We start from the raw sequence: 15,262 nt of genomic DNA, 5'->3' as shown, positions 1-15,262 counted from the left end.
TGGATAGCTGGCCAATCACAGCACACCTCGCTTTTCAGAACGATGAGCTTTGTAAAAATCGACGCGTTTCAGAAAGGCGGGGCATAGAGGAGAAACAATCATGTACAGTATGTGGAAAATAATGTGTTTTTTTAACCTTAAACCTAATAAACACATTTAATTACACCAAATACACAAATAATGTTCTTTTTAGCAACATCATATGACCCCTTTAAACTAAGAGGAGTTATTGCAAGTGCGCACTTTACAGCACGTTAGAGGAAGACCGTGCATGCGAAGTCAGAATGGCTCGTTTGTTGTGGACAAACAACGTCGCGCAGTATTGTGTTCAATGGAGTTATGAACAAAGGGAGATCGATCATCTTACTGCTTGCAAGAAGTGTTAATGAGCAACTTCGATCGTACGCTTTCGAACTTGCACGCTTTGAAGTTTCACAAATGGCGGACAACAAAGATGACGACGATGATGCTATTATGCGGTCTGAACGCCAACTGACAAGGGTTTGGAAGAGAAGCTACACAACAAGATAAACGCCAGAAGAGGCAAGTTGAGGCAGTTAACTGCAAAATCAAACGAGATTGAACTGCTTATGGAGAATGTTTGCAACGTTGAAAACAAGCAGTTTAAAGTCTACAAACGGCTGTTTGAAGAATTTGTTGAAAGTAATGCATCTGTGTTGCTGTATTTAAAAGATGAAGAGCATGATGCCGATCAGGATTTCTGGATTCAGCCTAAATTAATATGCTGCAAAAAATTCATGGAAAAAGTGGAGTTGTGGATTGAGGAAACCAAGAATTGCAATAAGATGTCTCAAATTTGTGACAATGAAGTCTCACGAATGGACAGTGTGGCAATGGTGTTGTCCAAGACGATCACTTCTAATAAGTAAGGAAGTGGAGCAACGTCTGTTTCCAAAAAATCCTCAATATCCACAGTATCCTCAGTTCGTCTTAAGGAAGAAACTAATAGAGCAGCTTTGTTGGCTAAAGCAGCCACTTTGAAGGAAAGACAGGCATTGGAAATGAAAGAAGCAAAGCTAAAGGCTGAAATGGAAAGGTTGGAAATAGAAACGGCTCTTGCAATGTCTAATGCCAAAATTAAAGTGTATCAAGATTGTGAAGAACAACAACAACAGTATGCAAGTCAAAATGGGGCTATCCAGGCAGCTGATGTATCCATTCCAAAACAGGAGCATTATGAATATGATGAATACAGTGTATCATCAAATCAAGGCAAAAAGTCATCGCATCCTGAAGTAATTCACTCAAGTATACCTGTAAGTGTCAGACCTAAGAAAACAAACGCTGCTAAGGAATGGTCAGCACCAGTCAATGAAGTATCTGGCCGTAATAATGATACATCAGAACTTCAAAGAGTGATGCAACGTCAGACAGATATCACAGCAATGCTCGTGAAGAATCAACAGATGTCTTGTCTACCTCAACGTGATGTTCCTTTGTTTCATGGAGATCCACTTGAGTTCAGGTCTTTTATGAAAGCGTTTAAACATGCTGTTGACTCCAGAGCTGACAGTAGTGCTGACAAGTTGTACTTCCTGGAGCAGTATACTAGAGGTGAGCCTAGAGACCTTGTAAAAAGTTGTCAGCATATGCCAGATGATCATGGTTATGCAGAAGCAATGAGACTCTTGCACGAGAAGTTTGGAAATGAACTGAAAATTGCAACAGCCTTAATGCAAAAGACATTCACATGGCCTGAAATAAAGTCAGAGGATGGAAAGTCTTTAAGTGCATTTTCATTGTTCCTAGTCACTTGCCGCAACGTAATGGAGGACATTGAATATATGGATGAGTTGGATAAAAAAAAAGTGAAAGTGATGTGACATGTGGCCAAGTGATGGTGACTCATACTTGGAATTAGTGCTCTGCATTTAAGTACATCAGTCACCAGTGCCTTCACAAAACCTTGTGCATTCTGTGAGAAAGGCCATACCTTGGAGCAATGTTACCAGTTCGGTGCTAAGCCATATAAAGACAAATTGGACTTTTTAAGAAAGAATGGATTTTACTTTAAATGTTTAGTGAAAGGACACTTAAGTAAAGACTGTAACAGAAGAAGCACATGTCAGCTGTGCTCAAAGAAACATCCTAGCATGTTACACTTAAACACACAAGACAAGATTCCTGAGAAGGAAATGTTAAAAGTTGAAAAGACTGAAGTTACCACAAAGTCCAAAAAGAGTTATAAGTGTGTGGAAGTGTATGCCTTTATGGACCCAGGCAGCTCTGCCACCTTTTTTACTGATGCACTAGCAAGACGGTTGAATGTCGAGGGTAGAAAGATTGACATGATGCTAAGCACCATGAACTCAAAGAAACGAGTGGAAAGTTATGTGCTCACCGACTTGGAAGTGAGTGGATTGGAAGAGAACAACTTTATTGAACTTCCCAAAGTGTTTACGCAGATGAGCATACCAGTGTCAATGGAACCCTTACGAAAAAGAAGTTTATTCAAGTGTGCTATTAGTATACTTCTTTTAAACTAAAAATAGATATTTGTATACTTACTACATAAAGTATACTTAAAAATATACTTGAACTTTACTTAAGTATACTGGCTAAAATAAACTTGAAGTATACTACTTTTTGGTAAGGGAAAACATTCCACAACAACATGACGTTGACAAATGGCCATACCTCAGCGAAGTGAAGTTGCCTCACATTGATGCTGGAGTGGAAATCCTTATAGGAAACAAGGAGTTCAAGCTTTTGGAACCTTGGAAAGTAATTAATAGTAAGCACAATGGGCCGTATGCAGTGAAGACTGCCCTCGGATGGATTTTGAACGAACCTGTTGAAGAAAGCATGCATGGAGATGCACAAACAAACATTACAGTCAACAGAATCTCCATTGAGAGTGTGGAACAGATGCTGATACAACAGTACAACCACGATTTTCCTGAAATAAATTGTGATGACAAAGCTGAATTGTCGCAGATGGATCACCAGTTTTTGGAATCTGTGTCTGATTCAGTGCAGTTTTCCGATGGTCACTGTTACATTGACCTTCCTATCAAGAAAACGGTTGTCCAAATGCCTAACAATCGAAGTGCTGCTGTCCAGCGAGCTCTAAATATCAAGAAGAAATTTCATCTTTCATGAAGAGTACACAAACTTCATGACTGACACGCTAAGCAAAGGTTATGCAGTCAAGGTGACTACATCACACTTAAGTCGTCAAGATGGTCAAGTTTGGTATATACCTCACCACGGGGTATACCATCCTCAGAAGAAGAAACTGAGAGTGGTGTTTGACTGTGCTGCCAGTTTCCAAGGAATGTCTTTAAATAGTGAGCTCCTACATGGTCCAGACATGACAAATTCACTCAATGGAGTGCTCACTCGCTTCAGACAAGAGTCAGTTGCCATGATTGCAGATATTGAAGCTATGTACTACCAGGTGAGAGTTCCTGAAAAAGACAGTGACATGCTCCGCTTCCTATGGTGGCCAGATGGAGATGTAAATCAGAACTTGGATGAGTACAAGATGGTTGTCCATATCTTTGGAGCTAAGTCATCTCCAAGTGTAGCTAATTTTGCCCTTAGGAAAACAGCAGAAGACAATCGGAGCAAGTCATCAGTTGAAGCAGTCAATACAGTTCTCAAGAACTTTTATGTAGACGACTGTTTAAAGTCTGTTTCAAGCTCTGCTCAAGCAGTTGCCTTTCACAATGATCTCACAAAACTTTGCGCGAGTGGAGGATTTCGTCTTACAAAATGGGCAAGCAACAGTTGTGCATTGTTGGCCTCTATTCCGGAAAGTGAAAGAATTGCAAATGTCAGAGACTTTGATTTGAGCAAAGATGCACTTCCTGCAGAGAGAGCATCAGGGGTGTTATGGTGTGTCAATTCAGATGTGTTCAAATTCAAGATCAATTTGAAAGAAAAACCTGTAAACAGAAGGGGAATACTGTCAGTCACAAGCTCCATCTATGACCCCCTGGGCTTTCTCGCACCTGTAATATTGCCATCAAAGATTCTAATGCAACAGTTGTGCAGAGAAAAACTTGTATGGGATGATGACATTCCAGAACAGAGTGCAGAAAAGTGGATTTCCTGGTTACGCGGGCTAAATCAGTTGGCTGACTTCAGTGTACCAAGGTGTATAAAACCAGTTGACTTTGGAGTGTCCACTTCTGCGCAACTACATCACTTCTCAGACGCTAGCGAGGTGGGATATGGAGTTGTTTCATACCTCAGACTGTTAAACGTTGATGGACTCGCACATTGCGCCTTCATGATGGGGAAGTCTCGTGTGGCGCCATTGAAGCAGATCACCATTCCACGTATGGAGTTGACTGCTGCAGTTGTTGCTGTTAGAACAGACAAGATGCTGAAAGATGAACTGGAACTAGAATTGCATGAATCTGTATTCTGGACTGACAGCACCACTGTTTTGAGATATATTGACAATTGAAATGGTCTTCGTTTCAAAACGTTTGTTGCCAACAGAATTGCCATCATACGAGAGTCAACTAGACCACAACAGTGGAGGTACGTCAATACCTCAATGAACCCTGCTGATTGTGCATCCAGGGGACTTACTTGTGAAAGGTTCATGAAAAATGTGAGCTGGATCAATGCTCCTTCTTTTCTCAAAGAACCAGAAAGCAAGTGGCCTGAGACAAATCATGACCTATCAACAAATGTGGATGACAGTGAGGTTAAACACTCAGCCTCAGTAAATCTTGTGTGTGCAGTGGATGGCACAGATGCTGTGAACAAATTGATCAATTACTACTCCGATTGGTACAAATTAAAGAGAGCCGTGGCATGGATCCTTCGTTTCAAAGACATGGTTATACAGCGCAGCAATCAAATAACAGTCAAAAACAGAAAAGTTCGGAGTTGTAAAACAAATTCCACAGCGGAAAACTGCAAAGCTCTAACAATGCAGGACTTAACAAGGGCTGAAAATGAGATCATCAAGTTCACTCAAAGTCAAAGAGTCAAAGAAGAAATATCCATGTTGCAAAAAGGTTCTCCATCTGTGAAAAAGAACAGTTGCCTTTCTAAAATGGATCGAACACTTCAGGATGGATTGCTAAGAGTTGGAGGTCGTCTTTGAAGACACTTCTTCTTTACATTTTCTGTTGATGTTAAAATTAGCTGTATTGGTTGTAATGGGCAGAAGTTAAACTGCAGTTTCCAGTGAGAAACTGTGACTCCACCACAACTGAAACAACCGGTCACTTTTATCTGGGTTGCTATTTAAGGTAAACTATTACATTTGTTTTGAATTAGAAATTATTTAATTGTAAATTGTTACAACTGTCAAGACAGACAACAAATGATGCTTATATCATGTATATTTCACAATAAATTATGCTTATACCGTGTACATTTAAACTTGATTTCTAAAAACACAGCTCACCTCAGAATGCTTGCTACAGATCTTCTTGTATTCAGCTCTATTCTATCAGGTTGGTATTTTTTTTCTTGTTTGCATATCAAAGTTTGACTTGATTTATATATTCATTTTACACACACACACACACACACATACATACATACATACATGTACATATTAATATGTGTGTGTGTGTGTTATATTTTTTTCAGTTATTATTAAGTCTAATTATAGCACATTTGTATTCCAGCTACTTGGTGTCAGTCAGTCCTGAGAGTATCACTCCCCAAAACCCTCAACAGCACCAGCGGCTCTTGCCTTCTGATTCCCTGCCTATTCAACATTTCAAAGGAGAAAGAAAGCATTCTTGACAATTCACCAGTAGTAACATGGAGACGAGGATCTCTGTGGTCACTCTATGATACAGATCGTTTCACCATCGCTCACCATCAGATGGAACCTGTGATGGAAGTGGTGGGTGACCTACGAAAGAAGAACTGTACTTCTGTCATGAGGAACCTCAGCAGCCAGCATTCAGATCGTTACTTCTTCAGGATTGAAACTAAGACCTTCACTACGACTGAAACAAGAGCTGTGTATATAAATGTGTCAGGTAAGGCAGAGCAAATGTTTCGATAATAAACCAAGACATTACCAGCACCAAGTGTTTTCAGTGGCCTCAAATCTTTGAAAAATGTCAAGAGTTATGACAAGGCACAATTAGCTAGATATACAAGTAGTTCTACAAAAATTCAATCGAGTTATTTTTTACAGTCGCTAGGACCCATTTCTCAATATTAGCTCACTTTTTCAAAACAATAAATTATTGTTTAAATATATTATTGTAGAAATGTAGTAAATTGCTGTCTTATTCAGTTTTTGTTATGTTTTGAGCTTAAATGAAGAGACTGTGTTAACGTGCAAATTGGCCTGTAGGTTCATTGAGTTTTGGAGGTCATTGTGTTCAGAATTCATGTAATTTTGAAAGAAGTTTTTTGCAATCATTTTGTCACCAATTTCAGAACCTTGATGTCATTTTTCAAAACTCTAGGCACAAAACTCAAAACAGTCATTATTTGTAGCACAGGCTGTCCAATGTTCAAAATGTAGCATGTTACATGTATATCTTTAAAGAAGCCTTGCATTTGCAGAACCATTGGTTCAAGTAATTCATTTATCTTGAAATACCATATGCACGTTACTTTAGATCCCCCACACACAGGATACCCATAGTTTCAATGTGTAGTGTTAGTACAATCATTAAATATAGTTGTACAAAATGCATGATGCAGGTTTCATTATGGTTCTACATAATTATACATCATTGTAATAGACTAGAGAGAAAAGTGCAGACACTGGAATCATTGAACAAAATCTGAAAATTATTGATAAAATAATCAACTCACAACATAGGTTTTTCAAAAATTTAGAAAAGAAAAAAACAACAACAGTACAGTAAAATGTCAACTGGAGTGTTCCTCACTGCACTTCTGTGTTTCATCAACCTTATCTTGTGGATTTGGCCACAGGTTCTCATCTTTATCACAATAAATGTTTTCATTAGCTAAACATCTTCTGGCATAACAAAAACAGGCTTGACATTGGTCTCCTGTGATGTCATTGCAAGCATCATCCATGGCCTGGAGAAGAGTGACTTGTTTGTGAGGGCGCCTATTGTAAACCTTCCACTTCCATGTAGAGGAAAATTCCTCAGTCGAGTTAAGGAAAGGGGAGTATGGGGGTAAATACAAGGTGATAAATGTTGGATGGGCCTGAAACCATGATTGGTTTCGCTAGGAATTCTGGGCCCATTGCACTGATTTTGCTATGGGGCCCCCTCAAAATTACAGGTGGTCGGGCCCCCCAGAGAACATCGTTCTGGGCCCCTCTCAACCGCTGGGCTCTCAACCTCTCCTTCTTGTCATGGCCAGGTTAAAGCCTGCCTCATCCAAAAATATGAATGGTTTTCATCAGCATCCAGCTCTCATCACCCTCTAAAAAGACTGTAGGAAAAACAAACACTGATAACAATGATATAGAATTTTGGGGGATTTTTTTTTCTCCCAACAATTGATCATACCTGAACATACTCAGTCCTCAGTAGCTTCACTTTCATAGTCTAAACATGCATTGTTCATTTTCTATATATATAAAAAAAACTATGCATCAAGAGTTATGCAACAGTTAGAATTTTGAGCAGATGTATCAACTGATAGTAGATCATTGTAATGAAATGAATAGACACTCAACTCAGATGTAATGTGTGAGTTGCATTTTTACATAGTAATACTTTGATGTTGATTTTGAACTGGTGATTTTAGTTTAATGAACAAATGATCTTAGGTTTGTGTGTCGTATCCAAGCATTTGAAAAAAATGAAAAATGTGCATTTTGATCATCGGTTGTGAATTATTTGTCTAGAGTTTTGAAAAATGACATGAAGGTTCCAATATTAGTGCAAAAATGATTGTAAAAAAAAAACTGTAAATAAATGTATTAACTACGTCTTGACATTTTTCCATTTCAATGAAAAAAAAGAAGTAATTTTCATGGTAAATTTATTATCAGATTTTTTGTTATACTGTCTAAGTTGTTTGCATGAAGCATTGTAAAGTCATATCATTTTAATCATGCAGTGTTTTCTGAGCTTCTATTAGGCATAGCTAGTGTGTGTCAAAGATATTGTGTCAAGTTAGAATAGCAAGTTTCAGCACGGCTACCAGTGTAGGGACAGTTGCAACAGTCCCAACATGCTGTCCCTTACCACAACATTGGTGTAAAAGCTTGCCATAACATTACAAAATTGTAGTTTTATGGATTAATAAAGAACCCATTTCAATGGTTAGGTATCTCTCCTTTTTTAAAGTAAATAGGTTTTTAAGGCAAGTTAAGGCAATTTATTTCTAAAGTACAATTAAAAACAATAATAAGTTGACCAATGTGCTGTACATTCTAAAACATAAACAAACATACAATGTACACACATCTGTTACACAGCACAGGATATCAAACCATTCAACATTAAAAATTTAAATATATTAAATTAAAAAAATAAAACTGAGGTTCCAACAAGTCACTGAGCAGAATTCTCCAAAAAAAAAAAAAAAAAAGCCTGGGAGAAGAGATGAGTCTTTAAAAGCGACTTAAATGACACCTCTGTGGAGGCAGTTCTTAAGTGCAAAGGCAAACTGTTCTAGCACTTCGGGGCCAACACTGCAAAATCACGGTCCCCCGCAGTTTACGTCTCGACCTAGGAACGATCAGGAGTTTTTGTTCAGAGGACCTGAGAGATCTTGATTGTGAGTAAGGTTGTAACATAAGATGGTGCAAGGCCATTTAACGAATTAAATAAAAACATCAACATTTTTAAATCAGTCCTATAACGGACCAGCAACCAATGTAAAGATGACAAAATGGGAGTGATATGGTCCCATTTCCGAGAACTTAATCGTGACAGCATGTACTGACTAATCTCTACATACAGGGAATTACAGTAGTCCAGGCTGGAAGACACAAAAGCATGCATCACCCTTTCAAAATCACAAAAGGATAAAAACGGCTTGATCTTTGCCAATGTTCTTAATTGAAAAAAAAAAACTGATCTGTTTGCCAAATTTCAAGGCATCATCAAAAATTACACCTACATTTTTTTACCATAGATTTACAATAAATAGATAAAGGGCCTAAATCAATTGTGGATTCAGATGCACTGGAGGGTGCAAAAACAATCGTCTCAGATTTACATTTATTTAGGTGCAGAAAATTCATAGCCAACCATGTTTTGAAGTCCTTTAAGCATGTAAGAAGAGGCCCTAAGAAGTTGCCTTCCTTCTTTACTGGTACATAAATGTGCATATCATCAGTGTAGCAATGAAACAATATACCGTGTTTACTAAAAACAGACTCAATTGGAACCATGTGATGAAAACAAAATGACTCCCAAAATGGATCCTTGAGGGATCCCACATGTAAGAGAGGCAGACGATGATGAAAATTCCCCCAGGGTAACTGAAAAGCTCCTGTTGGTTAGATAGGACTTAAACCAGTTTAAAACAGTACCAAAAATCAACCGTTCAAGTCGAGCAATAAGGACTTCATGGTCTATGGTGTCAAAGGCTGCACTAAACAATCAGTCTGAGTCTAATATGGACTAATTTCTTTCTCTCTCACACACACATACATATATCGCATGCACACCCACACACTTATAAAGTCAGTTTCATAAAATGGTTTATTTTGTCTAATTTGAATCTGAAAAGTAAGACTGATTACAATATTGGTTCACTGCTAGTTAGTCAAACTAGTTCTTAAAGACACAGTCTTAACATAGTGGCTATGCTTATGCAACTGGTCTTAGTTTAGTAAACTTTCACAGAAGTTAAAAGTAATAGGCTTGTACTAAATTCCTTATTCGTTTTGTAAGGGTAGTCTCGTCAACATGCATGTGACGTAGTTGTGCATGTACAGAGTACTGACGGCAGTCCGCCAGAGCGGTTACAGTTTACTTTAAGTTTCATTTCTCTGCCGCTATTTTCAATGAGTGGTAAATGTGCGTGCATGAACACTAAACCACACTTGCCACCTCTGTTAATTTAACTGTATTACTGTAACATTAACTGTACAATGCTGGATGATGTAAATTGACACATCCTGAAGATATAAACCATTGAACAACCATCTTTCTCCTGTCGCACTTCTTGCTGGAGTTCCGTAGTGGACTAGCATTCCACCTAACTATAGAGAACAGATTCCTTTACAAGGCTATTATTAAATTTTAGTGTCTTGATTTTGATTCAATTAATATTTTGTAGTTCAAATGTATTGTAAAGTAATACATGCAATTAACCAAAACTTTTTATTTACTATTCTTTGTTTTTATACAGCCAGTTTAACTTATTGAAGACCCTGTCTGTGAACAAATAAAAAAATAACAAATAATAAAAATATTTAAGAATGATTTTAATTCAATTTTAATGATTGTTGCAACCATCACATGTTATGGGGTCAGTTGCAGCATTTTAATTTGTCTATTCAAGAGTTAATTGTACATTTATTATGATACAGTATGTAAACATGATACAGCAGTTTGGGGGATTAGTTGACAGATGTAGCTCAGTGTATTCAAATTTTGGCTTTCCAATGCAAACTGCCTCGGAGAAACTGAAATGCAATACGTGTTGCAACCATTACTACTCTCCACTATATTTGTACCTACTGCTGAAATCTGTATCTAAAAAGTATGGAAGCTTGTTCCCACCAAGGGATAAATAAAATAAAATAAAAAAATAAAATATTTTCTCACAATTTCAAGTTTATATCTCATAATGCACCTTTTTTTTTTCTCAAAATTTCATGTCATTTTGACCAGCTCAACTTAAACAATAACTAAAAACTTTTCGTTTAGGTTTTAATGCAGACATGCAATAAAGTTACTATAAAACAGCTGTGACAACTGCACTTACAGTTTAGAGAATGTTAAGACTGTTTGGAAATAAGATTTCTATAAATTAATACCATTACATTCTCCTCTCAAATAGATTCCTTGGCTGAGCCGAATGTAACTGTGCCGGTGCTCAGGGAGGGTGAGAAGGTGAATCTGACCTGCACTGCTCCAGCTCCCTGCCCCAGTCACCCTCCAAATGTAATCTGGGCTCCTGCATTAGGTGGTGATGTAACACAGAGGACACAGATGAACACTGATGGGACTCAAAGTGTTTCAGCCATCTTGAATTTCATCCCGTCGTTCCATCATCATGAGCTGAAAGTGAATTGTGTTTCCATTCATCCTCTACCCAGAGAGGACAAGCCCCTGCTCAGCCACAAGACCGTCATCCTCAGTTTGGAGTGTGAGATTTTAACCCAACACAGTTTGCAGATTTATTTTTATTTTTTTATTTATTAATACACACTCTCTTTCCTTTTTGGCCCACAGATCCTCCTAAGAAAACATGGATCTCTCTCACAGGCGTGGTCTGGCTTGGTAGTAATGTGACCCTCACCTGTCAAAGTAATGCCAACCCTCCCGCGTTCCACAGGTGGTTCCTGAAGAGAGCAGGTGTAGAGGAAGAACTGAACATCTCACATGCACTTTCCTTCACTGTGGCCCAAGATAACACTGGGGAATACATTTGTGAGGCGCAGAATCCATACGGTGCAAAGAACTCCACAAACCTACAGATCACTGTCCCAGGTCAGCCTGTGCTTGAGACTGTTTCACCATTTATTGTTACACTTCACTTTGGCCCAAGTCGTTCACACCAAATTGGAATTTATTATTTTTACAGTTGTTGTTTTTTTTATACATTCGCTAGGACCCATTTCTCAATATTTAAGTCACTTTTTCAAAACTTTTTACACAGTGAGCTCAAAAGCAGTCTATGTGGGCTAAACTGTGGATCATTTAATAATAATAAAAAATTTAAATAAGCTTTATTTTATAGTGCCTTTAAAAGCAGCTATATATTTGCTTTATAAAGCAGCGTTGCACAGTTGGTGGGGGAAATGAGTAGCATTACTTCAGTTTTGCTACTGTTCAAACAGAGAAAATTGTTATTCCTCCAAGTCTTTATTTCAGAAACACAATCAGAAAAGAAGCAAACATCAAGCTTTTAACAAGATTTTGAGTGTATATAGATCAATGTCAAAATGATAATGGAGGTAAAAGATGCCCAGGTGGTGATATATTGAAGAGTAAAGGACCCAATACTGGGGCCTGAGGAACACCAGCGAGTACCAGACTGATCTCAGATTTGTAACCACCCAAATGAACCGCAATGGTCAGTAAAATAAGATTTAAACCAGTTTAAGGCTGTGCCGAAAAAGCACTATCAAGACAAGTAAGTAAAAGACTATGATCAACAACGACACAGAGAAGTAGGATGACAGAAATTAAGCCATAATCAGATGCCATCAGCAAGTCTTTGGTAACTTTGACCAAGGCCGTTTCTGTACAGTGAAATTTATGAACACCTGCCTAAAGGGGTTCAAGTTATACAAGCTAGAGGCAACAGCTAATTATTTTTGCAAAGAACATAAGATTTAAGATGGTGTGATAATTGTTAATAGTTTCCAGGTCAGCTCTTTTTTGTTTGTTTTTTTACAGTAACAATTTTTAATGCCGCTTCTTTGTTTTTGCAGGCACATCCTTCACTACTTTCCTCTCACTTTTGGCAGTTTTATTATTGCTTGTATTTGCACTTCTTATTCTTATGACTTACAGAAGGTAGGATCTTGCTAGATTTTTTTTTAATTAAATATTTTATACATTTATTTATATTTGAGATAATGTTTTCTTGTTTTGGTATATGCAGGAATAAAGAACCAATCAGAAGTGTAAGTATGTTTTCTGCCATATGTTTTTCATGAAGTGTGTGTATATATTTGATTCAAATTACTTGATTAAAAAAAAAAACGTTTCTTTTCTGACTGTATTGTGCCTGTTGTGAGAGAAGTAAGAGAAGAGTAAGTTCACAGCTCATTTATCAATGCATTTCAGGAAACAAGCCAAGATCAGAACATTTATGCCAATATGCCTGCAAGTGCAGTGAAAAGCCAGCAGCTTAAGTCAAAGCCACGTGAAGACGAGAAGACCAGCGCCATTAACCCTGTATACACATTCAAACAGAATATCCCCGACGAAAGCATCTACGCAAACTGTTGAAGTGAAAAGTAGCATGTTTTAAACACCCGTTCATGGTTTACCAATGAACAATTAGTCTCTGCATGTCAGTAGTGTTCATTTTAATCAGTATTAACATATGGACACTTCCCAAAGATTATGATGTTCAGAACCATATCCTTGCTACTTCCTTTCTTTTTTTCAAAGAATGGAAATTCTCCAATTCTTCAACACTGAGAGACTTCTGCTTTCCTGTCTCAAACTTCTGTAACAAAAGGGATATTTGGAATTCTTAAAGGCACAGAAATGCTGATTGTGATCAAGGCCCGTAGGCCAACATGTGACATCGGGGGCATGCTAATTGTCACACCTTTAGTACAGTGGGTGAAGCTGTGCTATGCTGATTGGTCAGTTTGAATGTCTCACATTTGGGTTTTAGTCACATGGTCAAGAAGTGATAAAAGAAGACTGTAACTGTTGCTCCATCTCTTTTCCTGCCTGGCAATCTCTTCACTGGGGCTCTGCTCGCTCCTTTTCTTTCTCTCAGGAAACATTTCACATACTGTATATGATGTGTACTATATATGTTTTATCATCTATTTTGTAATTAATTCAAGCGTAACCATAAAATATTTACTGAAGAGTAGAGCCTGTGGTTAGGTTGACGATTGGCTGAAAACCATCAAAACTGTAGATGTTACTTCATTTAAAAAAAAGTGATGAATGTGAACTCTTCAGCACAGTGATAGTTTCAAGTACATGCAGGTGTGCTTGTGCTGAATGACTAGCTATAGCCTATATAAAATATGTATAATGTAAATAATGACAAAATATAAGAAACATTTCTATATATGCGTGTATGTACTGCATGAGTAAATATAAATATACAGTATATTTATACACATGCTGTACCATCTCTTATCCCATGTATATCTATGTTATAAAGAGTTTAACACGTTCAGTTGCTGAATATAAAATTAAATACATGATATACCAGTAAATATTTTGGCACATTTTTATTTTAACACTATACTCTGTATATTTTTGCTATATGCCGTTAAATCATTTATTATATTAGTCATTCATATACAAGGGTCTATGTATTTTGTCAGAGCACTGCCTCATCTGCCCATACAGACGAGCAGCGGCTGTTTGAGTCTCTGTCCCAGAGGAACTCTCTGCACGTCGCTGGCAATAATGAGTCTTATGGGAATGCCTAACACCGTCCCCTGGGTCAGAAAGCCGCACTGAGAAGACAGGGAGGGGGCTGAGGCAAGTATAGAATGGTAATGCAAACACCAGTGTTACATCACAAGAACCTTCCACTTCTTGAAAACTTAAAGCTTTTGAATCATATGCATGTTTTCAAGTCTTGTCAGTTTAAGCATTCAAGCGATTTTAAACTGAAAATGACTTCATACACAGTCTGGCACCTCAGTGCGCTATTACTTAAGTTCTCTTTTGCATCTAACCACGGTAGAATGGATAAATTAACATCAAATTAAGTCAAAATGTCCATTTTGGTGAGTATCCTCATAAGCCAAGTTTACAGAGTTAACGGAGTTAAAATAAGCAGTTGGGAGAAAATCTGATTAGTCAGATCTTTGGTCTTAAAGTTACAGCAGCTTAAAGGGATATTTCACCCAAAAATGAACTTTGTCATCATTTACTCACGCTCGATTTGTTTCAAACCTGTATGTATTTCTCTTTCTTCTGTTGAACTCAAAAGATATTTTTAATGAATGTTGGTAACCAAACAGCTGATGGCAGCTGTTGTCCCCATATTATGGAAGTCAATGACTACCTTCAACTGTCTGATCACCCACGTTCTTCCAAATATTTTGTGTGATTAAAGCTGTTTGTAAGAAACATCCATTAAGACATTTTTAAATTCAGAAAGTTGTTTCCACTCATCCAGAATATCTATTCATAACATTTGTATAATATTAATTTATTATGAATTTAATCCATATTAAACTTCACTTCGCTTGGCACTTAAAAACACTCTGGGGAATTACAGTAAATATTGTCGTTCTTAAGCACCAGGAGGCACTATAACTAAAATAAATATCTATTCACTCCACTGCCAGTTTTTACTTTGGATAATTTAAGATATGCAAGCATTTAGGGCCAGTTTTACTAACAGCTTGCGCCAGCGCAAACCGTCTTTTGGCATTAAAAAAAATAAATAATAAATAGTACTGTCAGGTTTGACTAAAGACGCGCAGTGAAGAATTAGCACTGAAAAGGCGTGGACAGTTATTTTTGCGCCT

The 15,262-nt window shown here is 37.5% G+C and overlaps 1 protein-coding gene across 1 annotated transcript; it reads left to right on the top strand.

Annotated features, from left to right (window-relative positions):
• Nucleotides 1-5,836: 5,836 nt before the first annotated feature.
• Nucleotides 5,837-13,232, top strand: LOC107672875 (myelin-associated glycoprotein-like). Its single transcript, XM_016466282.1, has 6 exons — nt 5,837-5,984; nt 10,909-11,217; nt 11,304-11,561; nt 12,509-12,593; nt 12,682-12,703; nt 12,867-13,232. The coding sequence occupies exons 1-6, from the start codon at nt 5,837-5,839 to the stop codon at nt 13,029-13,031; spliced, it is 987 nt and encodes a 328-aa protein (XP_016321768.1). The 3' UTR covers nt 13,032-13,232.
• The last annotated feature ends 2,030 nt before the right edge of the window (nt 13,233-15,262 follow it).

This window comes from Sinocyclocheilus anshuiensis, unplaced genomic scaffold (assembly GCF_001515605.1).
Source record: "Sinocyclocheilus anshuiensis isolate Anshui unplaced genomic scaffold, SAMN03320099.WGS_v1.1 scaffold297, whole genome shotgun sequence".
NCBI classification, from domain to species: Eukaryota; Metazoa; Chordata; class Actinopteri; order Cypriniformes; family Cyprinidae; genus Sinocyclocheilus; species Sinocyclocheilus anshuiensis.
The sequence above is the reverse complement of the archived record's forward strand: the minus strand, read 5'-3'. Positions and strand labels throughout refer to the sequence as shown.

Coding starts and splice junctions, on each gene's coding strand:
- LOC107672875 (XM_016466282.1), top strand. CDS start 5,837: ATGGAAGTGGTGGGTGACCTACGAAAGAAGAACTGTACTTCTGTCATG. Junction 11,218..11,303: donor CGTCATCCTCAGTTTGGAGT/GTGAGATTTTAA, acceptor TTTGGCCCACAG/ATCCTCCTAAGAAAACATGG. Junction 12,594..12,681: donor ATTCTTATGACTTACAGAAG/GTAGGATCTTGC, acceptor TGGTATATGCAG/GAATAAAGAACCAATCAGAA.